The 20,727-nt window shown below is 37.5% G+C and overlaps 1 protein-coding gene across 1 annotated transcript; it reads left to right on the top strand.

Moving 5' to 3' along the window:
* Positions 1 to 1,990: 1,990 nt before the first annotated feature.
* LOC104596041 (signal peptide peptidase-like 4) lies at positions 1,991 to 15,578 on the top strand. Its single transcript, XM_010257027.3, has 14 exons — positions 1,991 to 2,328; positions 3,261 to 3,419; positions 3,541 to 3,652; positions 4,222 to 4,341; positions 4,489 to 4,640; positions 4,782 to 4,964; positions 5,190 to 5,224; positions 9,821 to 9,977; positions 10,241 to 10,294; positions 13,194 to 13,286; positions 13,392 to 13,534; positions 13,975 to 14,045; positions 15,118 to 15,201; positions 15,293 to 15,578. The coding sequence occupies exons 1-14, from the start codon at positions 2,182 to 2,184 to the stop codon at positions 15,397 to 15,399; spliced, it is 1,617 nt and encodes a 538-aa protein (XP_010255329.1). The 5' UTR covers positions 1,991 to 2,181; the 3' UTR covers positions 15,400 to 15,578.
* Positions 15,579 to 20,727: the final 5,149 nt, after the last annotated feature.

Here is a 20,727-nt window from a genome sequence, read left to right as displayed (position 1 = left end):
TCTCTTCAAATAAAAGAAGAATTAAAGCAACTTGATGGAGTTATTTTTATAGATCAAAGAATTGTTTTCAACATCTTCAAACTTTGCTTTCAAACTGGACCATGGAAAACGCTCAATGACCAAAGCATAGAGGTGGTAATAACAATTGTCCAGAACTAGAAGGCAATGCAATATATTGATGAGACTCATTGAAACACTAATTAAATGGTTTGTCTGTGTTGGAGAGAAAATTCCCACTTCATCGGCTAGGGAGATCCGGAGACGTATGTAGAAACAGAGAGGGCACAATTGAACAAGAAGCTTTCAGAAATTAAGGAAGAACGAGAACTTATTGCTGAAAAGCTGCTAATTCGGTAATTTGATGCAAGAAATTTCTATAGCAACTGCAAAAAAACAGAAAAGCTAACATTTATCAATGAGTAAATAATCCAGTGGAAACAAAAAGAAAAAAAAAAAACAGTAATTTATATATTGTACTTTTGTTTTGGGTATTCATGTATTATATACGGAAAGAAGAAAGGGATGAACAATAGTAATATGGACTTAAGAAAAAAATAATTAAGAAAGCAATCGTGTGAAGAACAATACCGAACAATACTGTATATATAGAGTAAGAAAAAAGCAAGTTAATCGTGTACAATAAGAAAAAAGTCTTTCTCTTTGTAGAGGCATAGATCTAAGTATTTAGCATACACATTGGGGGAGGTTTAAATCCTTCTTAACTATTCTGTTATGTTTCTTTTCTTTCTTTTTTTTTTTTTTTGATAAATAAGACATTCGTTACACAGAGAAAGCATAAACTAAGGCTATGCTTGGTTTGAAGGAAAAGGAAAAGGAAAGGAAAGATAGGAAAACCATTACAAACTTTATATAAAGTTTCCTATCTTTCCCTACTTTTTTCCTTCAAACCAAACACAGCCTAAGGGAAATTCAACACTACCAGCCTAAACTACCAACAACACCTAAACACAAGAAACTACAGAGCACAAACTGAAAACAAAATAGTTAAGGAGGATCATCCCTGATTTAGATTTGAGAATCAGCTGCCAAAGAAGCATAATTTTAACCACTCCGACGACTGGCAGTGTTTAACAGCTAATGCAATTTACAAGGGAGGTGGCGGTGTTCATGGTTAATCGGATGGGTACTACCGGTTAATCAATTGACCGATTGACTTCTTCAGTTTTTACGTTTATAACATATATTATAAATAAATATTTTCTACATTAACTAAAACTCATACTAAACCAAAACTAAATCCATCAATTTGATTAATTGATTTATGATTTAGACGTCTTAATCCATTTTTTTTGTTAAAAAGAGAGGGAAGGTCTTATTATTTAGCGTGAACGTCAGGTGTAGGTGAAGTTTAAATCTTTTACCCTAAAAAAGTTCCAGACATGAGACACCAGGCCAAACGACAAAGCACATAATAAAACTCAACCTTGACCACATAGTGTGTGAGTGTGTCTACACACAGACAATTAGAAATAGAATAAGATAAAATTTTATCCTCTCAACTCAACCTAAGAAAAAGGAACCATTACCAACTTACCAAGGAAGTTGAACGAGATGAGCATCAAACCCGTTATCCTTCATTTGCAAAACAAATCTTATCGGGTTCAGGGCCTCCGAATCCGATTATAGATCGGAATGTTGGGCCAGTGCACAGTTCACCGTCCGTGCCCAACAGTTGGCCCACCGGCCCCTCACACCCATTTCAAGGGTCATGTGGCATGTGGGCCTTCTTATTTCACAACACACCATGTGCATGACTTCACTTATATTTATAAATTATAAATTTTAAAAATAAATAAAAATTAAAAAAAAAGGGACTCTGCAATGTAACTGCAAAAAGCAGGTAGACCCGCGGTTTTGTTCCACTTTTCAATTCTACGGATGTACGGAGGATGCCTTCACGGGTTGTAGCCGGTCATGCTTATAACAACAGCACACACAGCATCAATTAATTTTAATTATTAAACAAAAAAAATGGGCAAGAAAAGAAAACAACAAATGAAGACAGAGAGAGAACGGAAAAAGTCTATCGTACGACTCAAAAAACACTGGTTTTGCTTAATCTTCTTCTTTTTCTTTCTTTCTATTAGATTCCAGGAAGGAACACCAAACCGAACTCTTCTGGGTGACTTGCTTTTAATCTGAGAGGCGTTTGGATGCCATATGGATTTACAGAGAGTTTTCTTCTGGGTGACTTGCTTCTCTGCAGTGGTTCTGCTTTGGACTCCTGCTTCGGTAATTGCAGGGGATATCGTGCATCAAGACGATGAGGCGCCCAAGAAGCCCGGTTGCTCGAACAATTTCGTTCTGGTAATTTTTATGCTGTTTCATGTTTTTTTTTTTTTATCTTTCAAGCAGTCATTATTGCTTTGGTTTCTCAACTGTGTCCTTTTCTTATTTGCATCTGTTTGGTTTATTTTTGTATTTCCTGTTCTGAATGCTTTTTCTTTCTTCTTCGGCTTCTCTAATTGAGGCGTAGGAGAAAGTAAGGATGACAATAGTACTAGAAAAATGCGAACGTGGTTCGATCTCTTCTTCTTTAATTTGGTGCTATTTGATGTGAAAATACTCTTCTTGTTTTTTTTTTTCCTTTCATTCCTTTTATTTGTGGTGGGGAGTACAGCGGAATTTGGGGTTCTGATTTCCCTCTTCGTACTTTGGTTGGTATTTCTCACTAGTTGTTGATGCTTCTTTTTTTTCTGCGATCTGCTTGGAGCTTGATGTTTTAACTGGTATTTTTACTTCGTACAGAGTGGCGACAAACTTGCTGAATTTAAAACCTCTATTGTTTTATTTTATTTTTTCTTCTTTTTATGTTGGGCAATTGGTATTCTTCAGGTTATATTTGTTGCTGCCTTTGTTGTCTTGGTTTTTTTTCTTAAAATATTCTTCCATCTTCGGGCCTTCGGGGATGGATGGCGGTGTATCAGAAGTTCCAAGTTCGAGGAGAATCTTCCTCCTAGTGTTCTAGACCACTTGCAAGTGTTTTCGTTTTGTTTTCTGCCGAAATGTCCTTCAACCCTCTTTGTACCATAATTAGATGAGCAATTGTAAGTCAATAGGCTTGTAATTGATTTCTGATTGCATTGTAGCTTATTATATTAGGTCCTTTTGGTTCTCATCAAGTATCCTTTGGTTTCCATGTGGATCCACATCGACTCATTTTGCTTATGTGTTTCTCATTCTTTTTATTATACTATTACTCCCTCATCTCTTTGTTAATGACATTTGATGCTTGGTAGGTGAAAGTCCAAACTTGGGTGGATGGAAAGGAAGGAAATGAGTTTGTCGGAGTTGGTGCTCGGTTTGGCACTACCATGGAGTCAAAGGAGAAACATGCTAACCAGACTAAGCTTTCCCTTTCTGACCCTCCTGATTGTTGCAGCCAACCCAAAAATAAGGTTTTCCTTTTATTTTATTCTCTTCTCCAATTGGCAAGGCATGCATCCTTCTATATGATGAACACTAAGATTTATTGTGGCATAAAAAGGTTATAATTTAGAGTGCCATTTTCTTTTCTAGCTTATTGGAGATGTCATCCTTGTGCACCGAGGTAATTGCACATTCACAAAAAAGGCAAATGTTGCACAAGCTGCTGGTGCTTCAGCCATCCTTATCATAAATAACAAAAAAGGTGTGTATATTATCCTTTTTATTTTCCTGGTTTTAGATTCATATGCTTTTACTAAGCCATCCCAATATTTTGTTGTTGTTAAATAAAGTTTTCTTAGTTTATATATTTAAAGGGGCAGATGTAGATTTGGATTGTCACATTATTATTATCTTCATGGAATTAATATCACAAAGGAGCTGATGGAATAACTTTTAACTACTGGTGGAGATAAAGATTCACACTTAACCATTTCCCTATTGATACAGATCACAGAATATAAATTGAACAAAAGAAAAGGATTGGAAGATGCCCCCCAAAACACGATTTACTAAAAATAGGTTAAGACTCTATTTGGCTGTTGTTGTCAGTATAGATGGTTTAGTTAACTCTGCTGTTACATTTTTGTTGGTTGAAAATTTTCTATTGTAATAAAGCTATTTGCAAAACAAAATCAGAGCCTTGACAGTCTAAATTGAAAAGAAATGTAATTATAGCTTAGCTGTTATCTCAAAATAACAAGAGCTCTGCTACATTACCAGTTCTCATAACTTCTTCTGCTAGTTGATGTATCTTTCTGTTTCATCCTGCAGAGCTATTCAAGATGGTTTGTGATCCCAAAGAAACAGACCTTGATATACACATTCCTGCAGTCATGCTCCCACAAGATGCTGGTGTAATACTGGAAACAAGTTTTAAGAAGAATTCCTCAGGTGAACTTTCATTTACCCTGGTTGAGGTGAAAGAAGTTGCTCCTTGATATACACATTTTCTTGGCCCTATATTTAGTCTTCCATCAGTTTTCTCCTTCTGCTGTTGGTTGCTAAACCTCTTGCTAAAGTTCCATGATTTTTCTTCAGTTGCTGTGCAGTTGTATTCTCCACAACGTCCACTGGTGGATATAGCAGAAGTATTTTTATGGCTGATGGCAGTTGGAACCATCTTGTGTGCGTCATATTGGTCTGCATGGAGTGCCAGAGAAGCAGCTATTGAACAAGACAAATTGTTAAAGGTTATTTTTTCTTCGATCCTTTATTTAGAAGCTTACTTGATACATTCATACCCAAGGGGTTTATTCTATTTTTTCCCGAATCTTGTGGATAACTTTGATGATTTGTAGGTTTGATAGATGAATTGATTTTTCCTCATGTAGGATGCTTCAGATGAATTTGTAAATGTAGAAGCCCCAGGTGCTAGTGGTGTGGTGGATATCAACACAACATCAGCCGTCCTTTTTGTTGTGATTGCTTCTTGCTTCTTAGTTTTACTTTACAGACTTATGTCTTTCTGGTTTGTTGAGCTATTGGTGGTCCTATTTTGCATCGGTGGAGTAGAGGTGTGTTTGTCCTTCTTTCATTTCATATTTTATAGATCCATGCATATGCACCTTGGACTTGTATCTGTTTGGTTTTGTTTACAAAAAATATACTTAGACTTGAAGGTTTCCTACATGGCTTTAGGGTTGACCACTGGAAATATCAGACTTCAGTTCTTCAATATTGATTTATGCATTTACTGTCTCAAAACTGTAATTAAACCCTTTTGCTTCTTGTTCTTGCAGGGCCTGCAAACTTGCTTGGTGGCTTTATTGTCAAGGTATAATTGTTCATTCCAGTTCTCTCCCGTTTTGCATAATTTTTTCTGCTTTAGAAGACTTCATATTAGATGCTAAACTACTAAATCAGTTCCTTCTCCCATTCCTGATGAAGCCATGATTTATGCTTGTATTGGTAGAGGATTTGAATGCATCACCTAATTAGAATTTGATTTTGTTGTGAGCGAGCTTCATTTGTTTTCCAAATACCATAGTTGTTCTTTCTATTCCATTCTACATGCTTATCATGTGATGGGGATCAGTCCAGGCATTATAAGACCTGTTCTCATAAGAAGAAGGCCAACAAACAGGTTCTGATTTGGCATGGAGAAGACTCTTGGGACTTGGACTGATTTGGCCAGGGGTATTTTCCTCATTTTGACTAGTCTCATGTGGGCTTGGTCTATAGCATCTTGTTCCTCTAGCGTAGTAGTACACAAGACAAGGAGTGGCTTTTTTGTAATTATGGTGAACAGAATTCTGGTCCGCACAAGTCACTCTATAAATAGATGTATTCTCTTCCTTTTGAAGCTAATGAAGATTTCTTTAGAGTTGTCTTGCAAGTTTGCTATATGGAGTGATTCCTACAAACTCTAGAGTGATTCTATCTATGACCTTTGGAATGATGCGTTGGGATTTCTCCCTCTTCTCTCTCTCTCTCTCTCTCTCTCTCTTGTGATAGTTTGTTCCAGCCCTATTGCATCAATTTGGTATCAGAGCATTAGGTTTCAAATGACTCATTACCATGGGAGAAACATGAGATGATGAGAGGAAGATTAAGTGAACAAGCTAAAGAAGAGTTGTTGCTTGCACTTATTAATCACCACCCTAGAAGCTCAAGTCAAAATGTTGATGAAAGGCCAAGAAGTGAAAAACATTAGTTTTCCACCTGGAGGAGCTGAAGCAGAGGGTTCTAACACCAATAACCTTGCTGGTCAACATGTGAACCACCCACTAAGGACTGCCATTAAGGAGATGAGATCAAGACAGAGTTTGTAGAATTATGAAACCTTGATTGGCCCACCCCCACTAACATTCATGAAGTGAGAAGCTTTCATGGATTAGCTACTTTTTACAGGCGTTTCATAAGGAATTTCAACACTATTATGACACCAATTACAAAAGCTATGAAAATGAGGAATTTGTTTGATCTAAGGCTGCAACTAAAGCCTTTGAAACTATCAAGCAAAGGATGACTGAGACCCTAGCATTACAATTGCCCAACTTTTCAAAAATCTTTGAAGTGTTTTGTGATGCTTCCCAAGTTGGAATAGGTGGTTTGCTTATGCAAGGACATCCTATAGTTTTTCATAGTGAAAATCTTAATGAAGCTAAACAAAAAATTCCACATACGACAAGGAATTTTGTGCTGTTGTGCAATGTCTTTGACATTGGTGTCATTATTTAATTTCCCAAGAGTTTGTTTTGTATTCAGATCATGAGGCACTCAAATATCTCAAATCCCATAAGTATCTTAGTAGTCAACATCAGAAATGGGCTGAATTTTTAGCAAAATATAACTTTGTGATTAAGCATACAGCTGGTGCCAAGAACCAAGTAGCTGATGCATTGAGCCAAGTGGTGTATATACTTCATTCTATGTCTGTACAAGATGTGGGGTTCGATCAATTGAAGCAAGATTATGTTGGTTGCAAGGATTTCAGCATCATTTATGGTTCTTTACAAGCTAGACAGCAATTTGAATATCCTGGCTTTTCTATCCATTATGTTATATGGGAGTTATATGTAGGTGGAATTCTTGGGCGTTTTGGTTGAGACAAGACCATTGCTATGGTAGAAATCGCTTTTATTGGCCTAGCCTTAAGGCTCATGTTGAACATGTGATCAAACAGTGTAGAATTTGTCAATTGGCAAAAGGGAGAAAGAAAAATGCAAGGTTGTACACCCCTTTACCAATTCCACATGAGCCTTGGCAAGATTTCTCTATGGATTTTGTCCTAGGTCTGCCCAAGACAGTAAGTTATGTTGAGGTAGACAAGTTCTCAAAAATGGTCCACTTTATTCCTTGCATTAAGACATTCAATGCCTCACATGTGGCAAACCTATTCTTTAGGGAAATTGTTCGTTTACATGGTGTTCCTGTTACTATTGTTTCTGATTGCGATGCTAAGTTTATGAGTTATTTTTGGAAGACACTTTGGAAACTTCTCAATACAAAACCGAAGTTTTCATCTTCTTTTCATCCACAGACTGATGGCCAAACTAAGGTAGTTAGTAGGAGCCTTGGTGATTTGCTACATTGCTTAGTTGGTAACCATACTTCCAGGTGGGATCTCATCCTACCTATGGCTGAATTTGCTTACAACAATTCAGTCAACAGGTCAACTGGAAGAAGTCCCTTCGAGATAGTTATTGGAATTCAGCCTAAGAGGATTATTGATTTAGTGTCTTTGCCACAAGACGCCATGACTAGCATAGAGGCCAAAGGCTTTGCTTGCCACATGAGAGAAATCCATGATGAAGTTAGACACAAGATTGCTCTTAGCTATGATGCATACAAAGCCAAAGCTGATTTGCATAGGCACCTAGCTGATATTGAGGAGGATGATATGAATATGGTGCATGTATGTATTGAACGCTTTCCTAAGGGCTTTTATAAGAAGCTTCACTCCAAGAGTGCAGGTCCCTACAATATCACTAAGAAAATCAATTCTAATGCCTATGTCCTGGAGATGCCAAGCGACATGGGAATTAGCCCAATCTTCAATGTTGAAGACCTAAGTGCATATCATGGCCATAGTGGTTGTCCCACAGTCTCATTGCTTAAGCTGCCTTTGGTTCCACCTACTGATGTGCTTGAAGACATCCTTGATGAGAAGTTGATTTCTACAGCAAGCGGGCTTTGTCAAAATTTTCTTGTAAAGTGGAAGAATCTATCTCTTTCAGAATGTTCGTGGGTTACAGCCAAAGACTTGTATCATCTTAATCCCAAACTTTATGTGCAATATCATGCCTTTAACTTGCCAGAGCCGAATTCTTTCAAGCCAAGGGGAGACGATGGGGATCGGTCCAGGCATTATAAGACCTATTCTAATAAGAAGAAGGCCAACAAACAGGTTCTGATTTGGCATGGAAGAGACTCTTGGGACTTGGACTGATCTGGTCAAAGGTATTTTCGTCATTTTGGCCAGCCCCATGTGGGCTTGGGCTATAGCATCTTGTTCCTCTAGCTTAGTAGTTCTCTTCAATTTTCAGTTTATTTGCATTAGTAGGTAGAAAGTTATTATGTTTCTTCATGCACAAGACAAGGAGTGGCTTTTTTTGTAATTATGGTGAACAGTATTCCGGGCCGCACAAGTCAATCTATAAATAGATGTATTCTCTTCCTTTTAAAGCTAATGAAGATTTCTTTAAAGCTCTTTTGTAGGGGTCTCAATGGTATTTGAAAATCTGATTTCGAATTAGAGATTCGACATAATCGAATCGAATTTGGATATGACCTGATTTGATTCGATAAAATCCGAATTTGACCGATTATTTAATCTTATATATAATATATAAAATATTTAAATGTTTTATATAATTTTTATAAAATAATTAAATTATTTAAATAGTCTATATATTTATATAAAAAATATTTATTTTATATATTTATTAATTACCTAAAATAATTAATTTGTCAAATTCGAATTGAATTGAATATTCGAATATTTAACCAGATTCGAATTCGAATATTATTTTTCAATATCCGTTGGATATCAAATCAAATTCAGATATCGGATTTTCTAATTGGATTCGATCCATTTACACCCCTACTCTCTTGCAAGTTTGTTGTATGGTGATTCCTACAAACCTAGAGTGATTCTAGGACCCTTGGAGTGATTCCTTGGGATTTCTCTCTCTTTTCTCTTCCTCCACCTTCCCTCCCTCCCTCCCTCTCTCTCTCTCTCTCGTGATAGTTCGTTCCAGCCCTATTGCATCATCCTACTCTACTCATCTCCTGATTTTCTTCTGGGAACTTGGCTTGTCATGTGCCCTATTCATGAGGTTTGGTGAAATAGTCAAAAGACTCAATTTTTATGCTTGGGAAGTTTTGTTTCAAGTAGTTATTATCATGCTGGTAGCCATATAAAATTTGCTGGGGTGGGGGAATAAAAAGAAGAATCATCCATTCCATATGGAAGTATGTGCAACATTTGATTTTTCTGAATTTTAATGGAATTTATAGAACATGCCAAAGCTCTTTATACTTTAAGAACAATCTCTGATATACTAAACTGATTTTTTTTTCTTAATAACATAAGGAGATTTTCCTAGACAAGAAAGGAGTGAGTTACCATGTACAACATCAGAAGCAAACAGCTCATAAGGACTTCATGTGAATTTCTTGATAATTGTAAACAGTAGTAGATTCCTATATCTTTGATTTTCTTTTTATGTTTTCGACAAAGGAAAAAGAATGAAAAGGAAAAGGCAGGTAACTAATAAATATGACAAAAAAGCATGTTCTTTATGTGTATTCTCCATCACATCATATAGGTTTGATTGATTAACTTTAACTTATTGGAGGTATCTCTTTGTTTTTCAACTTCCATGAAGTTCTTTGAATCTTTGGTTTTGACTAGATATATTTTCAGGTGGTTCAAACATGCTGGAGAATCATTTGTTAAAGTACCCTTCTTTGGAGCTGTTTCTTACCTTACAATAGCTGTTTGTCCATTCTGCATAGCATTTGCTGTTGTTTGGGCTGTGTATCGGCGCATCTCCTTTGCATGGATAGGCCAAGATATTCTTGTAAGGGGAATTGATCATCTTTGTATTCTTATTCTCTCATTTTGTAATACATATTCCTGGAGTTCCCATGGAAATACTGAACATATTTCTGGGATAGATAAAACATACTACTTTGGCAAAGAATGCAAAATCCTCCTTATATACTTGCTTTTGAAAGTTGAAATTTATGTTTATACAATTAGAATCATTTTATTCATGGCCTTAGCACTGAATAATATTATTTTATCTTACATCCCCCTTTTTTTGAATTCTTTTTTGTTCAGGGTATTGCATTGATAATTACAGTTCTTCAAATTGTCCGTGTACCTAACCTCAAGGTAATAATGTAGACTCAACTTTTCTTTCATTGGATATTACTCTGTGACAGCATATCATGTCTGCATGGTTATTATTTAGATTTCTTTGAATCTAACAACTTCAATTTAGTTGCACAAATTAGAGCCCGATGCAAACATATGAAAACAGATATAAACGTAAACATCTACATGCTTTTTTGTGTCGTTGGGGCATTTACCAGAGTCTAAACACAACCCATGTGTCTTCCATATGAAACTTCAGACAGCTCATATCATCCACAGAAAACTCCAATAGTAGATGGGCCATAGGACTGGCGTGGTGTGGTGAGTGAACCCTTGACTTAAGAAGATTGTCCCCTATGCAGTGAATGGTTTGAATTGAGCAAATGATTCAATAGTTGTCATGGCCTTGTAGGTTTGTAATTGAGTCATTTATAGTAGTATAAACGACCAAGGAAACCTTCATGTGGCAACAATGATTACAGGCCCAGAGGCTCACATGTTTCTCCATCCACAATCTATTGGACAAATTTTAACTTAAAGCCCTTGCTTCATATTTAAAAAAAAAAAAAAAGCTTTGTTTGTGTGTATATGAGATTTTGTATGGCTAACATCATTTGGGAAAATACTTCAACACAAGGTAGGATATAGGGCCCGGTGACCTTAGGTTTTCATTGTAGTGTGAATGATGTGGGATATCCTCAATATTAATTCTTTCATCCTTGTATAATTTTAGTGATGACAATTTTGGTATTTCAAAATCTAACTCAAATAAGACCTATTGTTATTGAATCTTACTTTATGATTCTACTTCATCTAGGCAATATGTTAATCACATTTCCTCATGTCTCGTCCCATTATTTTTTGTGCCCTTTCTAGCATTCACCTTGCCCTTTCAGAGTCTTCAAAATGTATTTATTCCTTAATGCAATCATTGAATTTGACGTATATTATGAGATCATCTTAGTTGACATTCTAACGTATTGTTGGTTAGTGGGACTATCTCTATTTTTTTTTTTGGATAAGAAATGATGAATTTTATTAATTCAGAGATTTAAAACTGATACAAGCATCCCTTGGAGAGGCGCGAGCTGCAGCCTCTCCCTAATAGATTACATTACAAAAAAGAGTAAATAACAAATTACAGCAGAACCCAAAACAATTGTTCCCTTCTTGCCCCTTGCTTCGCCAACCAATCAACCAGGGTAATTTTCAAAAAAAAAAAAAAAGAAAGAAAATCAACCAGTGCATTTGCTGATCTCCCTGCTCACTGTATTCTCACATGCATATTTCATGTCAGCCATTTAAATTTCTTGATTTCATTCTTATACACCACACAGCTTGCTCTGGGTTCTTCAACCACCCTACACCTTGGAGTCCCTTTCAATCAAAAGTTGCTCCACTCCTAACTGATTTGCAAACTTCACCCCTTGTAAGGCAGCTAATAATTCTTCCACAGTGGAGTCCCCAATCCCCAAAGGACCCAAGTAAAAGAATATGACCTCACCAAATTCATTTCTCAAAGCACCTCCCATTTCAGAGGAACCTGGGTTGTCTTGACTGCTCCCCTCAAAATTCAGCTTCAAAGAACCTCCAGGAGGGGGTAGCCAACTTGCCAATACCCTATTCCTTATAGATGAACATCTAGCTAGCTGGCCAATTCCTCCAAATTTTACAAATGGATTTGTTTCTAGTTTTATCTTTCATAGTTTTGGCATTCGTTCTACTCTCAACATTCTCATCTTGACTTAGTTTATTCAATATATACATTGTTTTTATTGCCCAACATCCATTATACGTTGTAAATTGTTTTTTATTTCCCAACATTCATTTCATACAGCACCACTGGTTTAGAGCTATAGTACCCAGATAGGCAGATAGTTGTACAAGGGTGCTTTATCATGTCAGATACTTCAATTTTTAGTATAAATTCTGTATGATAGTTATCCAGTCTGTTTCCTTGCCGTATCCAGGTAAGCATGGGGCCTAAGAAATTTTCTGTTGGTTTGGTTGGTTAGTGTCCACATAATACCATAGAAAGTCTTATCTACCTTGCACTAATTAATGATAATCTAATTCTCCTTATGAATAATTAAGCCTAATTGTTTTTATCAAAAAATAATCAAGCTTAACTGTTGGAGATGATCATTTTATTTCATAGTTAGTTTAACTGTTTTTTTATCAGTAACTGGTAAAAACTTTTACTCTAAAGGGTAAAAGTCTGTCTACTACTCCTTGCCAATCTAAAGAATCAGCAGGAGAATTATAAGATCTAGCTGGTCTAACTCTTACCGTAAGTCACACATTTTATTACTAAAATACATTCCATATATTCTATTCGGATCCAGCTTATCATGAAATCTTTTGGTTCTAAAGCATCTCTCCAGAGTTTCAAATTTGCATTACCTCTATATTATTTGAGACTGCCATTAAAGAAAAGTAAAAGAAAAAAAAAAAACTGTCTCTAGATGTCTAGTTAACTCATATATACTAAAGAGGTATGGTACAGGCTTAACCCTGATCATTTCCGTAAGATGGAGTTTAAGTGGCCTCATCTTGGTTTTACATCCTATTCACCATTTCTATCATACATGTCTTTACCATATCAGTACATAGGACTACAACTTGGGCAGGCCCGGCCAATTCAAGCTTTTGCATGGATTGGGTTGGGGTTTTGGGCTTTAAGCTGAGCCTGGTCCTGAAAACTCAGGTTGGACCTCAAGTTTGGTAAAGGTCATGTGGTATGCTTCCAGCAATATACTTCGTTGCAAATGTTTGTGTTAATCATTGTAGTGCTTGTGGCATGTCTCTTAAGAACATTTGCTTAGTATCTGGAGTTCCAGACATACTGTTTTATTAGGTCATTGATATTTTTGGTAATTCAGTTTGACTGATTTCTAATGCTTCTTAATGAGATCAGGTGGGCACAGTGCTTCTAAGTTGTGCATTCATGTATGATATTTTCTGGGTGTTTGTTTCTAAGAAGTGGTTCCATGAAAGTGTAATGATAGTGGTAAGTTATATTTTGAACTTGATTCTACAGTTCGCTACATATTTGCTATTGTTTTATATTTCAATTGTGAGTGAGATGTATATATTTCGACTCTGCTCTTTGTAGGTAGCCCGGGGTGACAAAAGTGGTGAAGATGGTATTCCAATGTTACTGAAAATTCCTCGAATGTTCGATCCTTGGGGTGGTTACAGCATTATCGGATTTGGTGACATTCTCTTACCAGGATTGCTAATAGCTTTTTCATTGAGGTTAAACTTAAAACTCTGAAGCCATTTTTACCTTTATTCTACCTTTTAGGTGCTGCAAACTTGTAGAGTTGTATTTGTTATTTAGACATAATGTCTTATATTTTCTGCATTTCACAAGGTTGAGAGGCATTGGTTGGGTTTTGAAGTAAGAAAACACTCCTTGCATGAGAAATGCTAATCCTATTAGGGTTTTGTAGAGTGCTGTCACCTTAAGCAACTCTACTCTATGCACTCCCTTCGCACTTTCTGCATATTATGAATGATTCCATTTGCTCTGGCCTCTTTCTGTAGCATATTTTTATTATATTTGCTGAAATGCTTCATTGTAATTCTATTTGTTTTAAACAAATCAAAAGAAAGATTATGTTGAACCCAAAAAAGATTATGTTGATTTGGCAATGTACTAATTGGTTATCATATCAATTATGGGTAACTTGTAGGTATGATTGGTTAGCAAAGAAGAATCTTCGAACTGGATACTTCCTTTGGGCGATGGTGGCTTATGGTTTAGGTAAGAGCCTTCTAAATGCCCCACTTTTAACATTTACTAATAAGAGGGGAGGGGGAAAGACCAGAAAATAAATGGGATATTGTTGGGAACCTGCAACCATATCATATATTAGAAACACAGATGGAGTTGGTTTGACAATGTTTTGTAACCTGGAGTGGAGCTCAAATTGTTCAAGCAAGCAGGTCAAATGCTTGGATTATGAATCGTTGAGCAGCCATTTGCATGGAGCAAAGCTTTTTTATCAGTGTATTGGTATCAGATGGGAATGACAAAAGTACAAAACAAGGTTAAGTAGATACCGAATGGTGTAATCGTCATGCTCATTCCTATCCTTACCAGTCTCCTCGCTTAGGCTGTTACAGGGACTGCTGCATCTACCATATCTCCTTTCAATGTGCTGCATGCAGCAGCATAAACAAGACCAAAAGTGTTAGCCCGATATTCACCATAGTCTGCACTGTGCAGGCAATGAACCATAAGATGAACAGGGAACTTGATTGAATGTGAAGTATAAGTACGAAGTTGGATTAAATTAAAAATTAATGGATTTATGTTTACATTCTGATTTCTCTGAAGCACAATCTGTTTAATAAGAGGAATGATGGGGTTCATCATGTTTCCTTCCTTTTTCCCCTTTGTCTGAGACTGACCTAGATGGTTTGAAATGATCCATCCAGTAGGTATGGTGTTTTCTAGAAACCAGCTGGGGCCAATCAATTGCATCAATTGTTTGGAGCACTAATCATTTGCAGTTGAACAGAATCATACAAGTATCTTAGTTCCAGGTCAACTAATTCAATTGTCCAGGTCAGCTTGTTTTTAAAAATCAGACCTTACGATGTGTATGTATATGTATGGCACAACCATAACTCCAGTTAAACATTTTCTAACCAAGGGGGATGAGAAGTTGCCCATTAGTTCTAGACAGATTTTGCTTAAAATGGAAATTGGATAAAATATGAAAGTATACATTCTGCTTTGGCATTTGATTTGATGCAAGCTTTCTTTAAGTTTCATGATTGATTAGCAGCCATTCTCCCAAAATAACCATTGTGTTGCATGAAATTTGCAGGTCTCCTTATCACGTATGTTGCTTTAAACTTGATGGATGGACATGGCCAGCCAGCTCTACTTTACATTGTTCCTTTCACACTTGGTGGGTGACATAGAAGGGCTTCTGTTGTTTGAGTTGAGTTCTCTTTTCGTCTTCTCTAATCTGAATCTTCCTTATGCAAATTGCAATGCAGGCACATTTTTCACTCTGGGGAAGAAGAGAGGTGAATTTAAGAATTTATGGACAAATGGAGAGCCATATAGACCCTGCCCACACGTCCAACTCCAACCCACTCAGTGACAGAAAACCGGGTGAACAACCGCTTTGTATTATATTAGTGAGTGTATGTAGCAATAGCATGAGTATCATCACATCACATTACTACGTGAAGAGCGTGGAGGCTGTTGTTAACGAACTAACCTCTTCAAGCTCAGCAGTTACTTGTTTGCATTAAATTAATTAGGAATTGGATTCTAACACTTGTATGTCGTCCCTCCCTTTTTCGATGCACGGACTGTGTTGTTGGTAAAATCATATAATCTTTGCATTAACATGTTCGACGACGGAATTGAATAAAATGAACAGCAAACAGGTAGCCTTGTGGCCGGTGATATACGGTACCTACTGCCATTTTCACTTAGGCTGTGTTTGGTTTGAAGGAAAACGTCAGGGAAATGTGGAGAAACCCATACAAGGTTTGTATAGCCGTGGATTGGGAAGAAAGGTGCCATCTCTCTTTCCCTACCTTCAAACCAAACACAGCCATCTTACATGGAAAGAAAGGTGCATGACATGTGGCTGGTAAGTTATGGTACTCACCCACCTCACAGCCGTGGATTGGGAACATCTCCCCATGAATGAATGGGAGATATTACATCAGATCAGCTGCAAAGTGTCATGAGATGGGTGTGAGGATTCTGTGAAGAATCCGAACTCGATATTACGATGGCCATGGTCCCTTTATAATCGTACTTTCTGCTAGTTGAAATTTTATATACATGACAAAAGTTGAGTCTGGCGTTCCTGAGGCTGCATTTGGTTGAGGGATCCCATGCATGAAGGCCCCTGATTCGATCCCAAAGTCTCCGCCACAACCAATTAGAGACCTTAACAACTGAACCAATCGTCAAAGAAATTGGGCAATCTAGTTTTCAGTAAGACTGGAATTTAAGAATGAGAATTCAGAAAATATGAACTAAGAAAAGAAAGTGTCGTCAAGAGAACATTCTTTCCGCAGGGAGGAATGTTCTTATTCTGCTCGAATGACAGGTCTTCAATGCCACATTCTTAACAACTTTTTTTATTAATAATTGAATCAGACGAATTAGCATCTCTTCTCACCCATTGAGAAGTCACTTCCATTCCTTGTAAAAGTCACATAATACTTCTTTTTTTCATAATAATATGGTCCCACCATCCAATCTCTTCTTTTTGAAATCAATTTATAACTTTGTATCCCCTCCATTGACAGCCTATTGATATTCAGCTCCTTGGCCTTTTTGGATTCCCTCCATGACAACCAATATTTGAGCACTTAAGGAGTCACTTACCCCAATTGGACCCGAGTAGAAAACAATAACTTTTCTTTCATCATTTCTAAAAACACCGCCATTGCCTGGAGGACCCGAATTTCTTTCATCGCTACCATCAAACTTTTTATTTTTTTTATCAGTGAAAATGATTTTAATAAGAAAGAGAATATTAGTACAGAGAATGAGTAGCCTCGGCTACCCCAATGTCCAAAGACATTTCACCTAAAATTTGCTTTGTAGACTTACAATAGAGCCCAAAAATAATATTCCCTGTTAGCCCCTTGCTTTGCTAGCTGATCCGCAAACCCATTTGCTGCTCTTGGAGTCTACTGAAATAAAACCTTTATATCCTTTGTGGAGTGATTAATTTTCTTAATCTCATTTCTGAATGCCCATGGAGCCTTTCCATCCTGCTTCAGCCGGTTATCACCACTTTGGAGTCGCCTTCTACAACCAACTTCCTTGCACCTATTTCCGAGGCCTTTTGTATTCCAAAAACTAGAGCTTTTAGTTCAGCTGTAATGGAGTCTCCCCACCCAATAGGGCCGGAAAACTACCCCATTACATTCTCCCTGTCATCTCTAATGACCCCACCAATACCAGCCATGCCCGGGTTGCCAAAATTGCTCCCATCAAAGTTTAATTTGAGGAATCCCGCTTCAGGAGGATTCCAACTTCTTACTACCTTCTTTTTAGCAGATGACGAGGAAGCTACAACCCTCCAGTTCCTGATTATATGATTCATAGTAAAGTTTGAGAATGACTCCATCGATTTTACCCATGAAGTCACTTTTAACATAATCCTCTCTATCAATAAATCCTTGCACCTTTTCTTCCCTTAAAAAATCCTCAGATTTTTTTCCTCCCATAACATCCAAAGTACTGCTGCCCATGTGCATCTCTATAAGGTTTTCTCCCCAGGCTCACCAGGGTATCCCACCTGCAACCAAAGAGAAAAAAGAACCACTCTCATATGCTGGTAGCTATAGGATATGAAACAAAAATACGAAGAGCAGTTTCACCATTAGATTCACACAAACAACACCAATTAGGTGAAAGGCACCAGTCAGACCTCCTCCTCTGCATCAGATCACAGGTGTTAATTGCACCATGGTAAACTTTCTAACAAAAGGCACCCACTTTAGGGGGAATAGGGCGACACCAGATTTCACGGAATGGATAATGGACCCCAGGTTGAAAAGAAGTCAAAGCTTTGAAGAAGGACGCACAACTAAACTCACCAAGGTGGTTCAGAATCCAAATTCTAGTGTCTTACTTGGTAGAATCTAAAAAATCCCATCAAGCAACTAAATAATAACAAACACCAAATCCAACTCTGAGTCACGCACATTTCTGCGGAGACCTAGGTTCCAAGTATACCCAAATTGTGAGGGAGAGGGGGACAGGAAATCAGTAACCGGTTTTCCTTTAAAGCAAGACAGAGCAAAAACTGAAGGGAATGAAGTCTTTAAAGAAGAGTCACCCACCTAAACATCTTCCCAAAATTTGACTTTATTACCTGAGTTGAGATCAAACCTGACATGATTGAAGAACAATGGGAGGAGTTTGTGAATCGCTTTCCACGGTGAAGCACTGGAAGCCCAGTAAGACACCCCAACATCCCAACCATTTTCAGAGAGCCCATGAATACTAGTCACAATTTTGTGCCACATCCTATCTGTTTCTTATGGGAACCTCCATAACCACTTTCCTAGTAGAGCCTCATTCTTTTCCTTCAACCTTCATAACCCCAATCCTTCAAATTGTTTCCTCCTAGTTACAAGATCCCATCTTACTAAATGATCTTTCTTCTTTTCTCTCAGTTCCCACAAGAAATCCCTCATTATTCTCTCTAATTTCTTTCTCACAGCTTGAGGCAAACTAAACATTGAGAGGTAGTAAACTGGAAGGTTTTCTAGGGTAGACTTGATAAGAGTAATCCTTCCCCCCAAAGAGATATAATTCCTCTTCCACATCGCAAGATTCTTTTCAAACCTCTCCACAACTGGATTCTAAAAATCTATGCTTTTAGGATTTGCACCAAGGGGGAGCCCTAAATACTTGAGTGGCCACTCACTACTTAAACATCTTAGTTCCTCGGCCCAAACATTAATCTCTTCTGATGCTAAATTGATCTCTACCACCTTGCTCTTGTGGAGATTCACTCTTAGATTTGTCACTTTTTCAAAGATTTTTACCAACATTCTCAGTTTTCTTGCCCCTAACTCATCACCAACCTCATAGAAGATAATGATGTCATCCGCAAATTGTAGATGAGTTACCACTACCCTCCCCCTACCTACTTTTCAACCCCTTAACAATCCTACCTCCGCTACCTTTGAGATCAATTTGCTAAAGATCTCAACTAAAATGGTGAAAAGGAAAGGGGACAAAGGGTCCCCTTGTCTCACACATCTTAGTGCATTAAAGAAGTTCTTAACTGCACCATTCACCAACACCAAAAAATGGGAAAATTGAAGACATCCTTTAATCCATTTACACCATCTTGCCCTAAAACCACACTTCCTCAAAGCTTCAACTAAGAACTCCCAATCCACCAAGTCATAGGTTTTCTCTAAATCCAACTTACACACAATGCCCTTCCTTCTTGCTACCTTGAAATCCTCCACACACTCATTGGTAATGAGTATTTGATCTGAAATTTGTCTATCTTGCATGAAGGCCCCTTGAAAATGAGATATGATTGACATGAGGGCCTTTTTTAACCGAATAGAGAGGACTTTTGCAAGGACTTTTGGGGTGGTAGGCACCAAATTTCTTGGTAACCAACGCAATAAAAGTGGCATTTACCCCTTTACTGACAATCCCTTTATCATAAAGCTCCACAAAGACTCACATTAGATCATCCTTTAGCCATTCCCAACAATCATGGTAGAAAGTTATAGTGAATCCATCGGGCCCGAGAGCTTTAAAGTGGTCCATGGAAAAAACTGCTTCCTTCATCTCATCTAATTCAAAATTTCTCTCCAGGCTCCTACTAACGACAGCTTCTAGGACTGGCCAATCAAAACCTTCTTTCTTCCATCTTTCTGAGATAGGCCTTCTTAAGATTGATTTAAAATGATCCACTAAAGTCTCTACAATCTCGTCATGATTAGTTAAAGTGCGACCCTCCAATTCTAACATAGAGATCAAATTCTTCCTTTTTCTCCCATTCGCAACCATGTGAAAATATTTTGTATTCCCATCCCCTTCTTTGATTCAGCGCACTCTTGATTTCTGCCTCTAAGTCATTTCTTCTCTAAGGTGTGTAGAATCTAACTCTTTTCTTAAATTAAATCTCTCATCTCTTTCCCCTACACCCAATGAGCCAGATACCTCATTTTTATTTAATTCTTCAATCCTGTTTGTAAAAAAAGCCTTCCTCTCTTCTATCCTCTCGAACTTTTTCATATTCCACTCCTTGATTTTTGCTTTTCCGAAGCTTCATTCGGAATCTAATCCCTTCCCATATAACTTGAGGGTTATCTTCCTTCCACCACTCCTCAACCTTACGCATAACCTCTAGGACCGTTAACCACATATTCTCAAATCTAAAAGGCGTCGGCCCTTTGCTATTCAACCCTTGTCCAATACATATCGGCCAGTGATTTGAGGTGACCCTGGGCAGCATCCTGTCCACCATGTTACTCCAATGTTCCTCCCAGTCCAAAGACACAAGAAACCTATCCAGCTTTGAGCACATTGGGTTCTCCTAACAATTAGTCCAGGTATATATTGTCTAGTCCCGATTTCCTTAAGTTCAAATGTGTTTATAAAATTATTAAATCTTTTCATACTAGTGGTTATCCTTTATCTCGGATTGTTCAATTCGGCAGTTTGTCTGATCACATTAAAATCCCCCCCCCCCCCAAGCACCACGGGCCTTGCCACAAACCTCTCACATCTACCAATTCTTCCCACATCTCATTCCTTTCCCTATACGAATTAGGCCCATAAACATTCATCAACACCCAATTAAAACTATCATCCAAATTCTGCAATTTTAGCGACAATGAGAACCTGCCTATTAGTTCCTCCAAACATTCCGCCATATTCTCATTCCATAGTGACTATTCCTCCTGATGCACTACAC

This window comes from Nelumbo nucifera, chromosome 1 (genome assembly GCF_055504915.1).
Source record: "Nelumbo nucifera cultivar China Antique chromosome 1, China Antique-T2T, whole genome shotgun sequence".
Lineage (NCBI taxonomy): Eukaryota > Viridiplantae > Streptophyta > Magnoliopsida > Proteales > Nelumbonaceae > Nelumbo > Nelumbo nucifera.
Note: the sequence above shows the minus strand (reverse complement) of the source record. Positions and strands in the feature narration are given on the sequence as shown.

Coding starts and splice junctions, on each gene's coding strand:
- LOC104596041 (XM_010257027.3), top strand. CDS start 2,182: ATGGATTTACAGAGAGTTTTCTTCTGGGTGACTTGCTTCTCTGCAGTG. Junction 4,965..5,189: donor TTTGCATCGGTGGAGTAGAG/GTGTGTTTGTCC, acceptor TTGTTCTTGCAG/GGCCTGCAAACTTGCTTGGT. Junction 15,202..15,292: donor CATTGTTCCTTTCACACTTG/GTGGGTGACATA, acceptor ATTGCAATGCAG/GCACATTTTTCACTCTGGGG.